Source organism: Peromyscus californicus, unplaced genomic scaffold (assembly GCF_007827085.1).
Source record: "Peromyscus californicus insignis strain IS unplaced genomic scaffold, ASM782708v3 Scaffold_9__1_contigs__length_137607984, whole genome shotgun sequence".
Lineage (NCBI taxonomy): Eukaryota > Metazoa > Chordata > Mammalia > Rodentia > Cricetidae > Peromyscus > Peromyscus californicus.
In genome coordinates this window covers 104747758-104762189 of record NW_026294617.1, presented here as the reverse complement: position 1 = coordinate 104762189, position 14432 = coordinate 104747758, and the positions used below count along the sequence as shown (strand labels likewise).

General features: G+C 40.9%; 1 protein-coding gene across 1 annotated transcript in view; it reads right to left on the bottom strand.

Moving 5' to 3' along the window:
* Window positions 1-14432, bottom strand: part of Zgrf1 (zinc finger GRF-type containing 1) — a 68960-nt gene that overhangs the window by 9488 nt on the left and 45040 nt on the right. The window contains exons 20-23 of the mRNA XM_052731505.1: window positions 12464-12541; window positions 11513-11660; window positions 6638-6765; window positions 4195-4318 (exon numbers count right to left, since the gene is read on the bottom strand). Coding sequence (XP_052587465.1) covers window positions 4195-4318; window positions 6638-6765; window positions 11513-11660; window positions 12464-12541 — 478 coding nt within the window. The remainder of the gene's footprint in view (window positions 1-4194; window positions 4319-6637; window positions 6766-11512; window positions 11661-12463; window positions 12542-14432) is intronic.

Sequence of the window (14432 nt, the reverse complement as noted above, 5' to 3'; positions counted from 1 at the left end):
CATGGATCATACCAGGAAGGGGAAATAGTTGAGATCTTCTGGGTAAACTGGGATAGGGGTGAGGGAAAGGGATGGGGAATGGGAACATGAAGGATTGAGATGGCAGAGTTGGGGGAGGGATGGAGAAGGAGAGCAATGAAAGAGATCTATCTTGACAGAGGGGGCCATTATGGGGTTAGGGAGAAACCTGGTACCAGGGAAAATCCCAGGAAATCCACAAGGATGACCCCATCTAAGACTCCTAGCAATAGTGGAGAAGGTACCTGAACTAGCCTTCCCCTGTAGTCAGATTGGTGACTACCCTAAGTGTCATCATAGAATCTACATCCAGCAACTGATGGAAGCAGATGCAGAGACCCACAACCAAGCACTGGGCCAAGCTCCTGGAATTCAGTTGAAGAGAGGGAGTAGGGATTATAGGAGCAAGGGGGGGTCAAGATTATGATAAGGAAAACCCCAGAGACAGCTGACCCAAGGTAATGGGAACTCATAGACTCTGAACTGACAGCTGGGGAACCTGCATGGGACCGAACTAGACCCTCTGAATGTGAGTGACAGTTGTGTGGCTTGATCTGTTTGTGGGGCCCCTGGCAGTGGGACCAGGACTTATCCTGTGTACACAAACTGGCTTTTTAGAGCCCATTCCCTATGGTGGGATACTTTGCTCGGCCTTGATGCAGTGGGGAGGGGCCTGGTCCTGCCCCAACTCAGTGTGTTAGCCTATGTTGACTCCCCAAGGGAGGCCTTACCCTCTATGAGGAGTAGATGGGGGATGGGGTGGGAGGGAGGTTAGGGGGAGCAGAATAAGGGGAGGGAGGGGGAAGTATGGTTGGTACGTAAAATGAAAAAAAATTAAATAAATTAAGAAAGAAAAGAAGTCAAATTATCCCTATTTGCAGATAACATAATCTTTTCCTTAAACAAACTCAAAGACTGCAAAAGAAACTTCTTAGACCTGATGAATACTTCCAGCAAAGTAGCAGCTTACAAATAAAAATCAACATATAAAAATCAGCACTTTTCTATACAGCAATAATGAACTTGTGTTAACAGAAAGCAGACTGGGAGTGGTGTCACAGCAAGTGGGAAAGAGTCAGGAAGATTAGTAGCCTAAGGACACATAGTGAGTTTAAGGACAGCCTGGGCTACCTGAGAACCTGTCTCACCACGCCCCCCAAAAACAAAAATAAATAATCACATTAGGGAGCAATTCATATTTATAATAAAAAAATTTAAATACCTATGAATAAGCCTAACCAGGGATGTGGAAGATCTCTGCATGCTCTGTGGTGCAAACTTTTAGACACAGAAAGAAATGGAAAACATTAAATGAGAAGACCTCTCATACACAGATTGGCGAAATTAACATTAGAAAATGGCTGTATTATTGAAAGTAATTTACTGATTCAATGCTGTCTTCATCAAAACTCCAGTCATCCTTCACACAACTAGAAAACAAACAAAACCCAAAAGCAATTCTAAAATTCAACTGACACCACAAAGGATCCCAATTAGCCAAAGTGATCCCAAGCAGAGGAATCAACGCCAGGAACCTCACAATCCTGATCTCAAACTGCCACAGAGTCACTGTAACAAAAACAGCCGGCACTGGTACAGAGACAGACACAGGAACCAGTGAAACAGAAGAAAGCACCGGGAAACGAACCCACAAAGCTATCAGAGCTCGCACAGAAAAAGACAGCTTTTTTAGCACGGCACTGGGGAAACACACCATGCAAGAACGAAACTGAAGGTGTATCTCTCAGCCTGCACAAAAACCAATCCAGACTAGATCAAGGACCTTAATATAAAACCTGAAACTGTAACAAGTAGAGGAAATGTAGGCAAGGACAAGGACACAAATGACACACAAAATAAACAAGAATTGACAAATGGAACTGCATGAAATTAAAAAGTTTTCTACATAGCAAAATAAACCATGACCAGAGTGAAGAGAGCCTGGTGAATGGAAGGCAATCTGCCAACTACACATCTGACAGGCGTTAATATCTGAAATCTCCAGAGCTCTCCCAAAATACCAAAACTCAAACATTAACCCCATCACTAAACGGGCAAACTGACTACACAGTTCTCAAGAGGAAAACAGGTGGTCAATAAATACATTTAAAAGTGTTCAACATCCTGGGACAGTAAAATGGCTTGGCGGTTAAAGGTACTTGTTGCCAAGCCTGAAGATCTGATTATGATCCCTAGAACCCGGATGGTAGAAGGAGATACCTTACACAAGTTGTCTGAAGACTTCATCTGTACCACAGCATGTGTGCCCCCTACTTTGCCCCCAAAATAAATAAATGTAAAAAGACAAAAAATAAGCCTTCATCATCCTTAGCCATTAGAGAAATGCAAATGAAAACTTTTGAGATTGCATTTCAACCAGTCGCTATCATCAAGAAAACACACAATGGGGACTGGAGAGGTGGTGCCAAGGTTAAGAGCACTGGCTGCTCTTCCAGAGGACCAGTGTTCAAAACCCAGCACCCACATGGCAGCTCAGTCACTGTCTAACTCCAGTCCCAGGGGATCCAGTGCCCTCTTCTGGCCTCTGCAGGCACTGCACACATGGTACATAGGCAAACACTCTTATGCATAAAAACAATACGATCTCAGAAATAAAATTAAAAAGAGAAAAGCAGACACATGATGACAAATGAACAAGCAGGTGGAGAAGGAAACCCTTTGGTCTCATGTTGGTAGAAGTGAAAAGTGATCTAGCAACTATGAAATCAGTATAGAAGTTCCTTAAAAAAATTTTTAAATATATATTTTATATATATATATATAAATTTAAAAATGAAACTATACCCAGATATAGCATTTCTGGGTTTTACCTGAAGGATTCTAAGTCAGCAAACCAGACATATGTGCATACTCATGTTTCTTATTCCACTATTCACAACAGCAAAACTGTAGAAGCAGTCTAGTTACTCACCAATAGAGGAGTGCATAAAGAAAACCTGGGGCTCAGCTGAAAAGTGCTTGCCATGCAAGCCTGGTGACCTGAGTCCAATCCCTGGGGCCCACAGTGGAAGGAGAGAACAACTCCAGAAAGCTGTCCTCTGACCTCCACATTATGTACTGTAGCACATGAAACACACACTCTCTCACACACACTTACACAAGAATAACAAAACAAAACAAATTTGTAAAGGAAAGATGGTACATATATACAACAGTTTTATTCAACTTAGAAAGAAAATGAAGTGATGTAATTTGTATGAAAATGGATGGAACTAGAAATCAGAATGTCAATGAAATGAGCCAGACTCAGAAAGCTAAACACTGTACTTTTTTCATACATGAAATGTACATTTAAATATACCTACGCTTTACACATACACACACACACACACACACACACACACACACACACACACACAGGACATGAAAGCAGAAAGACTATCAGAAGAGAGCAGAACAGAAGAACAGAGAGTAATTGAATACAAATGTCACGAAAGCTGAAGGGAAACTATTGGGGGATGATGGAAACCAGTAGGGGTGGGAGAGAAGGGGCATGCAAATATAATCAAAAGAGAATGACATGTATGTATAAGGGAAATGTCACAGTGAAAACCATTTTTGGCATGCTAACAAAAAATAAATAAAAATTTAAGTATTTACTGAAAAATTTTTTTTTTCTCTCCATTACTACTAAGTAGTGGTTGCTGGGTACCTAGATAGAGGTAGGGGTTGCTGGGTACCTAGACAAATGTGGTGGTTGCTGGTACTGTGACGAAATGCCACTTCACTGTTCTTCTTTTTTTTTTTTTTTTTTTTTTGTTTTTTTTTTTGTTTTTCGAGACAGGGTTTCTCTGGGTAGCTTTGCGCCTTTCCTGGATCTCACGCCGTAGACCAGGCTGGCCTCGAACTCACAGAGATCCGCCTGCCTCTGCCTCCCGAGTGCTGGGATTAAAGGCGTGCGCCACCACCGCCCGGCTCACTGTTCTTCTTAAATGGAATACTCATGGATAATGGAAGGTGATGTACACTAAGAAACACTTCTGTTTTAAAGGCATGTTAGAACAAGAGGATTCCAAATGTTTTTAAGATGAATACTTTCCAAAGAACTCCAATTATAAAGTATTTAAGAACAAGGATAAGGTACCATATCTCCATCCTTTATCCACCCTCACAGTATACAATCCATGATAACTTAAAGTAGCTAGAAGTACATGCCATTAAGCAAAGTCGATCAAAAAGAGTTTGTTCCAATCCATTTTCATGAGCTGCATCAGAACCCTGTATTGTAGGAGGCAGCTGTTTGGGGTCCCCAACGAGAATTAGCTTTTCAGACTCAAACCTAAAAAAGAAACAATATCTAAGCAAATAGAAAGGGTATACTAACAACATTCATTGCACTTTCCCAAATGTATTCTTAGAATTCACGTGTCAAGAGTGGCTAATTGGCATTTTAAAGGTTTTGAAATATTACCTCAGAGAATACTGGGTTAGGCAGATGTTCAGGGGGTAAATTGCTCTAAGACCTGAGCTCATATGCTGGCACTTGCCATAAAAGCTGAACACATTATAGTACAAATCTATAATGCCAGTTCTGGGAGCTGAGAGACAGGAGGACCCCAGGGACTCACTGGCCAGATAGTTGAAATGGTGAGCTGCAGATTCAGTGAGAGAACCTGTCTCAAAAAATAAGGTGAAGACGGCTGGATAGACGGCTCAGTGGTTAAGAGCACTTGTTTTTGCAGAGGACAAGTTTTGATTCCTAGCACCCACAGGGCAGCTCACAGCTGTTCATAACTCTATTCCAATTCCATGATGCACATGATACACAGACATATGAACAAAATATCATACACATAAAATAAATAAATAAAATTTTAAAATTTCAAAAGGAAAAGAAGAGACTGTGAAGAACCACAAAGGAATGCACTAGGTGCCAACCTCCAGCCTCCACATGTACACCTATTTGAGTATACAAGGGGGAACACTGACACACGCACCCATGCGCACACACGTTCACTTAACATATATTTTTTCCACAGTAAATGTACTAGGCGCCCCTTGCCTCTACATAGTTAGTGTTTCACAGAACACATTTGAGAAACAGTGAAGTCAAGACCCCAGAAACTCTGAAGCTGTCTTGGAATTCCTTGGCTTGAACTCCGTTGTAGAAGTGAGATAAGGGCTGGAGAGATGGCTCAGCAGTTAAGAGCACTGACTGCTTTTTCAGAGGACCCGGGTTCAATTCCCAGCACCCACATGGCAGCTCACAACTGTCTGTAGCTCGGGTTCCAAAGGACCCAACACCCATGGCAAAACACCAATGCACATAAAATAAAAATACATTAAAAAAAAGAAACAAAGAAGTGAGATGAACAAGGCCCTCGGGACAAAATGTCATTTGAAGTAGGAACAAGACAGTGTGGGAAGTCCTAGCTTCACAAACAAACCTGTATCCAAACCTCAACTCAACTAATCTGTAGCTCTCCCTGCTTTATGTTCTTTTTTTTTTCTCCCCCTTCGGAGCTGAGGACCGAACCCAGGGCCTTGCGCTTGCTAGGCAAGTGCTCTACCACTGAGCTAAATCCCCAACCCCTCCTGCTTTACATTCTTACCAGTAAGCTGGAGGTAGCAACTCTGAGCTCGGCTGCTAAGGATCAAATGGAGGCCACAATGTGTTTAGAATGCAGCAGAACTGTGTTAACCTCCGTGCTCCACCCAGGGCCTCAGTGACCCTCCAAACCTGGCTGCTGGAGAGTGACCAAATCACTCCGATTGCCCAGTACCATTTCAGTAAAAAGCTAAAAAACCTTGTGCCCAGGAGTCTCCCGAGTCCCAGGCAAGCCCTGACAACTGGTGCCCTACTGACTCATCAACTGGGGACTGAGCAAGGTCTGCTGGTCGCACTGTGTCGGACTCTTCTATTTTTAGTTTTCATGGTCCTGGGGATTAAGTCCAGGAATCACATTAAATACATGTTTTATCCATTGAACTATATCCCAGACCCAAAGATGCTTTAGAAGCACAATTTTCCACTGGCTATAAAGGTTTATATTTTATACTCTTAAATTTCTGGGGATGGGCTGGAGAGATGGTTCAGTGGTTAAGAACACTGGCTGCTCTTCCAGAGAGTTCAATTCCTAGCAACCATATGATGGTTCACAACCATCTGTAATGAGATCTGCTGCCCTCTTCTGGTGTGCAGGCATACATGCAGGCAGAACACTGTATATATAATAATAAATAAATCTTAAAAAAAATTCTGGGAACAAACTTTCATTTTCAATATACTTTTCTACATATTCTTTCATAAACTTAAAGAATACTTTTAAAAGCTAAACCATCAAATCATACAAAAGAAAGGGACCTGGAGGACACTGCCCAGTGGAGGTAGGAACCACTTACGCAGCTGACACACCTGGGAAGTCCTCTAAGGGTCCTAGCACTAATGCTCTTAAGGTTCTAAGGACTGTGTGATTCTAACAGCTACACTATAAGCTCACAAAATTGTGATATATTTACTTCAAAAGTTTATTATTTACAAAGCGAATGTTAGTAACTGAATTGCTAAGAATTCTGACAAGTCTTTGTTGAGAGACTGAACCCAGGAAAGGTCTGAACTAACTGACTTGTGTGTACTATTGGGAAGAGAGTGGGTTACCTTGCAATAGGAAGGAGCGAGGCTGGTTCTGTCATCTGGCTGCACTCGTCCAGCACAACCACAGGGAATTTAAGGTCATTCATGCATGGGAACGGGCAGGCTGCACAGGTAATGCCAACGACTCGGACCTTTATTAAAAAAAAAATGTGTTTTGAGACAAGGCAGACCAGGCTAGCTTACAATGTACTATGTAGGCCATGCTTAGCCTGAAAACCTCCTACCTCAACCTCTCTCCTGAGTGTTGAGATCATGGTTGTGAGTCACCATGCCCAGAAAAACAAAAATATCACTAACCAATGGCTATTAAAAGTAAATCAGCCGGGCGGTGGTGGCGCACGCCTTTAATCCCAGCACTCGGGAGGCAGAGGCAGGCGGATCTCTGTGAGTTCGAGGCCAGCCTGATCTACAGAGTGAGTTCCAGGAAAGGCGCAAAACTACAGAGAGAAACCCTGTCTCGAAAAACCAAAAAAAAAAAAAAGTAAATCAAGAATTTACTGGAGAATTTGAAGGCTGTCAGAAGACTAATCAAACCTTTGGTTCCTGCTAATTAGAAATCAGTTGTCAGTTTGTAGCTACATTTTCATTACTCTCACACATAAAGTAGGTGTTACAGGAAATGAGCTACTTTATAAGGTCACTAGCAAGAACATGCTTACTCTATATTACAACAGAAAGGATATATTAAAGCAGGAATGGTTCAAGAAGCTTCAAGGATAACTTCCTTTGTCTTCTAGGAGAGCCTGAATTAACAGGAAGCACATTTTATCAACAATGACCCATGTTTTCCACAAAGAACACAGAATATGCTAAGAAACCTATGAACGCTATAACACTGTGATTACTTAAGAAGGTAGCTGTCTAAACAGGCCATGCCTGTAATTCCAGTACTCAGGGGGTTGAAGCAAGAGAATCAGGAATTCAAGGGCAACTTGGGCTATACAATGAGTCCTTGACTCAAATAAAATAAAACTTCAAATGTACTTTTACCCTTAACTGTATCTGAATTGTACAAACCTTAAATATTGTATGAAAATACCATTGTGTTCAAGGCACAAAGCTTGAAAGGCTAATATTTACTTATTATATAATATACAATAGAAAAATCAATGAATTTTTGAAATTAGACATGCTCGTGGTCCACTATCTGTGAGTTATACACATATTTATTGTATGAATGATATGTGTGTATAGATCCATTTCCCTTCCTAATATCTATAGTATAATGGCACCGCATAGCAAGGGCAGTCCAAATAAACAGATGATCTCTTTTTAAAAATTACTTCTTTTTAGGACTAGAGAGAGGGCTCAGCAGTTAAGAGCACTAGCTCCTTGCTCTGTCAGAGGCCTGAGTTCAATTCCCAATATCCACATGGTAGCTCACAACCACCTGTAACTGCAGTCCCATGGGATCTGATGCCCTCTGATGTGCAGATATACATTCATAGAAAATATCCATATATGTGAAATAAATAAATAAATACATAAATATTTTAAAATTTTTGGGGTTTGACATTATAATTACATCATTTCCCCCTTCCTTTTCCTACCTCTAAGCCTGCCATATATCCCCTCATGCTCTCTTTCAAATTCATGGCCTCTTTTTCATTACTTGTTGTTATGTATGTGTGTTTTCCTAAATACACCCATACAATCCGCTCAGTCTACATGTATATTGTTACTTGTATATATGCTTTCAGAGCATCAATACCAAATGGTTTTTTTCAATAAACCTAACTAACAAAAATAGGGTTCTCAACTGTTGCCCCCATAGAGCCTAAGAAAAAATTATAAGCATTATTTTCTTAACATTTATCATACACAATAGCTCTGTATCAGTTACACTTTTATTCTTTCATTAAGCCTGATGGTCTGAGTTCACTCCCCAGGACCAACATGGAGGAAGGAGAGAACCTCTGCAAACGGTCTTCTGACACAAACACACGCACGCACGCACGCACACAAAAAATGTATTAAAAAAAAAATAAGACCAGGTGAGGTATATGACTTTAATCCCATCACTTAGGAGGCAGAAGCAGGTGGATTTCTGTGAATCTGAGGCCAGCCTGGTCTACATAGCAAGTTCCAGGACAGCCAGGGATACATAGAGAAACCCTGTCTCAAAACACAAACAACAAAAGCAGACTAGAGAGATGGCTCAGCAGTTAAGAGCACTGGCTGCTCTTCCAGAGGTCTTGAGTTCAATTCACAATCATCTATTAGTGGAATCTGATGCCCTCTTTTGGCATAAAGTTGTACATGCAGATAGAGCACACATCTTTAAGTAGATAAATAAATCTTAAAAACAAACAAACAACAAAAGAAAAAAGTATAACCTTAAAAAGAAATCTGGGAGCTGTCAAGATGACTCAGTAGGTTAGGCACCCTACAATTTCTCCAGCGGACCTGAGTTCAGTTCCCAACACCCACACTGGACAGCTAACAAACCCCTATAACTCCAGGTCCAAGGGACCCAACTCTCTCTTCTGTTCTCTGCAGGTACCTACATATCCATATACAGTCACACACACATACATACAAACTAAAATAAATAAATAAATAACTGAAAGCCACTTGGTCTTAGAAATCCCAGAGTGTAAGCACTTAGTTCTTTAAAAATATCCAATCTGTAGCTCATACACTTCTCTTGGTACAACTCTGAAACACTATTTGTTATTTAATTTCTGGAAACTATATCTAACAAAAGCAATTTAGAAGAAAAATCTTAAATTTATAAATCAATAAGCTTTTAAAAATATTTAAAAAAGAAGGTTTTTCCTTAAGCATTTTATTATTTTTAGCTTGTTGTTGTTATTTGAGACAGTGTCTCTCTATGTAGCCCTGCCTGGCTGCACTGGACTCACTTTGTAGACCAGGCTGGCCTTCAGCTCACAGAGACTCACCTGCCTCTGCCTCCTTCAAGTGCTGGGATTAAAGCCGTGCACCACCAGGCCAGGCCGTTTTTATCTTTCAATTCATTGTTATACTGCTGAGAGTGGACTAGCAGAAGACACTCTGTTGCTGACTAGGAAGTAGGAACTATAAAGCATGCTTTGAAAGTTTTATTGTAAAGTCAGAAGTACTGAGGAGCATCAGGTCTGTCTGCTTGACTGGACTAGTTAGTGCAGTTTTAAAAAAAAAAAAACATAGTTTCATTTGTGAATAGGTAATGCTAATAAGCAAAAGATTGTTATAACTAAAATTTATCAAAAAATATCAGCAGCTATTCTTTTGTTGTTTTGTTTTTTGAGACAGGGTTTCTCTGTGTAGTTAGTCCTGGCTGTGCTGGAACTTGCTCTGTAGACCAGGCTGGCCTCAAGGTCACAGAGATCCGCCTATCTCTGCCTCCAAAGTGCTGAGATTAAAGGCGTGGGGCACCCCCCACCCCCGGCAGCAGCTATTCTTATATATTGTTATTATAGCCAGTTGAGTAATTTACACAAATGACAATTTGTATTCATGGAGAACAACCAAATTCAGCATTTGGTTGAGGAGAGGTAGCATAGAGTAAATTCTACAACTCTGATTATAGAAAATTAATCTCAAGGAGTCTAGGAACTTCTAGATGCTGTGGCAGCTCATGCTGTTAATCCCAGCACTAGGAAGGCAGAGACGGGATCACTGTTGAGTTCCAGGTCAGCCAGGGCTACACAGAAAGATGCTGTAACAAAAACAAAGACAGTATTGTGGGGACTCCTAAAATGCAGACCTGTCATGTACTGGTCATTACTTTCTATTTTGCTTTCCCTGTAAGGTTTGTATGACATCCAGCACACTAGCCGTGCTTACTACCAGAGGGGCAGGTGGAGGCTGTTTTCTTGCCTCACTGATGTGGGCTTAAAGCAAACAGGATGGTAGGGGCCAGGACATGAGCAGAAGCTCTAAAGGTCTAGCCTGCTCTCCTGTGCTGCTTTAAGTACAAGGTGGTTTGCAGATAGCACAAAGAACGAGACTGGCTCACAGTCGAAGCTGAGCCATAGCAGCTGACATGGTGTGCTAAGTTGTCCCGAGATCCTGTTGTTCAGCAGCATGATTTCAGCAACAGTTGACCAAGACAAGGTCAAGACAGGCTGGTTTCCCAAAATCTCTTTGCAGAAAATGGTCAATGTCCATGCGGTCCAAGGGAGCCAATGACTTCCCTTTTTCTTCACCCACTGTTCTGTTCCTCAGGCATCACTGTCATAGGATGAAGCCACTGATCTTTCTCTCCTACCCATGATGCCCTTCACCAAGGAGATAATACTTCTTGTTGCAAGCCGGGCGGTGGTGGCGCACGCCTTTAATCCCAGCACTCGGGAGGCAGAGGCAGGCGGATCTTTGTGAGTTCGAGGCCAGCCTGGACTACCAAGTGAGTTCCAGGAAAGGCGCAAAGCTACACAGAGAAACCCTGTCTCGAAAAACTTAAAAAAAAAAAAAAAACTTCTTGTTGCAGTCCAGGCACCTGGCACCCAATGCCTGGGAGCCAGTGGAGTACTACTGGGGTTCTTGGACACAGACAGATCCTGAGAGACCCGGCTTTCTAGGAGCACATCAAAGACAAATTTGCACTCTGATATTTTACCCAGAGTAAAAACCTTTTTTCTGTCTCCTAGAATACAACTAATTTTACTGAGCATACCAAGAATTTATTCAAAGCTCCCCATTTTTGTCTTTAAGCCTCTATGTAAAGGGAGAAGAAAGAATGCCGCAGGCATGGTGACTAAGATGTTCATCCCCAACTTGAAGAATGTTTGCAGCAATCAAAAGATGCACTAGGTAGAGTCTGTAAGGACACAGGAGGCATACACCTTGTTGAATTAAAGATCATCCATCCCACAACTAAGAAGAATCTGAGCAGAACATACAGATCAAGAAAGGACTGACGCAATTCCACCTCACCTGCTTCAGCAGGGTTCTGTTGGTCCCCAGTTTGTGCTGCTCAATACTTCTTCTCACATAAACCCTTTCTGCAGGAGTCAGGTCTTCCTTCATCAATGCGTGCAGTTCTTTCAATTGTTCACTTTCATTTTCTGAGCCAGCATGCAAGCTGAAATTGAGTAACATAAGAAAATATTCCTTGCTCATTTCATTTCTTATACATTCTTATACACCAGAAGGAATAAAATGGATTAGACTTTTTTATGTTTGTTTGCTTGTTTTTGTTTTTCTGAGACAAGATCTCACTGTCTAGTCCTAGCTGTCCTGGAATTAGCTATGGAGATAACGCTGACTTCGAACTCAGAGATCCACCAGCTTCTGCCTCCCCAGAGCCAGAATTAAAGGCAGGCACCACCACACCTACTTTGTTTACTCTAAGTTAGAATTTCTACTTAGGTTTCCTCATTTAACTAAGCTATCAAAGGCCAAATTTAAGGTTAAAAAACATAACGTTTTCATACCCCTTTTTTCTTTAATTTTCTTTTTATTATTTGTGTCTTTCATATCATGCCTGCCAATCCTACCAATCTCTCCCCACCAAAAGAATAAATGAATAAAATAAAATTTAAGAGAAAAAAAAGAAGGGGAAAAATCTCATCATGAAAGCTGCAGTGTGACACAGTGAGTCACACAGTAAACCCCTTTCTCCATACATCTTTACATACAGGCATTCATTGCAAAGAACAGTTGGTCTGGTTCAAGGCCCCTGGTCTCTGCCACACCATCAACACTGGGCTCTCACTGGGACTCTTCCTAGACATTCCATTGCTGTCCTGTGTCATGGAGATCTGCAGCCCCCTGCCCCCCTCCTCCCCCATGACCCAGCAGATCACAGATAGAGTAGATGTTGGAGTGGGCCTAGTTTCCTACTTCTTAGAATATTCTGTAACTTTTAGGATTTAGCAGTCTCACCTGTAAGGTAAAATTGGCTTGGCAATCTTCCTAACACTCCCAACTCTGATGAACTTTTCAAATCCAAGACTGAGAAGCCTTAAAGAAAATAAGACAAAAGAGATTCTCTTTACTTACAAAGCAGAGTGTAAAACACAGTTTCATGTATTACTTATTTTAATGTGAGCTTTTCTTTTATATATATATAATTTATTTTTTATTTTGTATGCATTAACGTTTTGCCTGAATGTATGTGTATCTGTGTGAGGGTACTGGATTCTAGAATTGCAGACAGTTGTGAGCTGCCATGTGGGTGCTGGGAATTCCAGGTCCTCTGGAAGAGCAGTCAGTGCTCTTAACTGCTGAGCCATCTCTCCAACCCTGTGAACTTTTCTTTAAAGACATTATGTAGCCCAGACTATCCTTAAACTCTCAATGCTCTTGCCTCAGTCTCTTGAGAACTAGACATATAGATGTGCACAAACATGTTCATTATTATTTTTTGCACAGAACTGCATTTTATGAGTTATATAATTCAATTTGAAATATCTAAACTCAAATAAAGTAAAAGCAATTAGTTTGTTCTAAGTCCCAGGTAATTCCCCATTATCTTAGATTAAAAAAAAAAAATGTTGTCCTTATTCACTCTTAGGTATCTCATGAGAGTGCACAATAGCAAAACTCTCCCAATGGGCAATCTTTTTTTTTTTTTTTTTATTAATTTATTTTGCAATACAATTCAGTTCTACATATCAGCCACGGATTCCCTTGTTCTCCCCCCTCCCGTCCCCCTCACCTTCCCCCCAACCCCCCCCCATTCCCATCTCCTCCAGGGCAAAGCCTTCCTCACAGACTGAGGTCAACCTGGTAGACTCAGTCCAGGTAGGTCTAGTCCCTTCCTCCCAGGCCGAGCCAAACAATCCTGCATAGGCCCCAGGTTTCAAACAGCCAACTCATGCAATGAGCACAAGATCTGGTCCAATGGGCAATCTTTTAAAATATATCAAGAAACATAAGATGTTTCTATTTTTACCCTAGCTTAGGACATTTTCGTGAGCTTGCAAGCTGGCTTGGTGGATAGAAGAGCTTGCTGGATAAGCCAGACAAGTTATGTTTGATGCACAGAACCCACGGTGGATCTAGTCTATATCTGTGTCTCTCTTTGTCTCTGTCACACATAGTTGTTTTTTTTAAAGTTACTTAAAAGACAAAGATTCAGAGATAGATATAAAGACTTAAAGTTTTTGTCACAATATAATTTATATTGGTAAAATTTTGTAATTTACTGATTAAAACTCACTTGAATAATGGTATCAGCAAATCACTGAATATAATTATAAAAAGTCATTGGGCATTGCACTGCACACCTTTAATCCCAGCACTCAGAAAACAGAGGCAGATGAGTCTCTGAGTTCAAAGCCAACCCAGTCTAAAAAGTGAGTTCCAGGACAGCCAAGGAGTAAGACCCAGTACGTGCATACGTGCGCTCGCACTCGTGTGTGTGTGTGTGTGTGTGTGTGTGTGTGTGTGTGTGTGTGCGCGCGCATGTATGTTGTATATGTTAGGTCAGTGCTTTATCATTGAGCTTCATCTCCAGTCCAAAATAAACTTTAAGTTTAAAAAAAGAAATCAGACATAGCTGGGCCTGGTGGCATGTGCCTGACTTCCCAGCACTTAGCAGGGAGCGGCAGAAGGTCGTCCTTGGTTAACAGTGGCTTTGAGCCAACTCTAAGGTATATGAGACGCTGTCTCAATAAAAAAGAAAAAAAAATTTTATTAAATTTATTTATTTTATTATTTTTTTTATTAAATTTAAAAAGCAAGACATGAAACAATACATAATGTTATGTTACTGAATTCCATGTTTAAGAAGTAAATGTGAATGGATATAAACATAATCCATGAAGAAATATAAAATATATAATGTATATACGTTCTTCAAAATATTTTAGTTTTGTTTTTCAATTGGGTATATGCGTGAGTGTGAGTG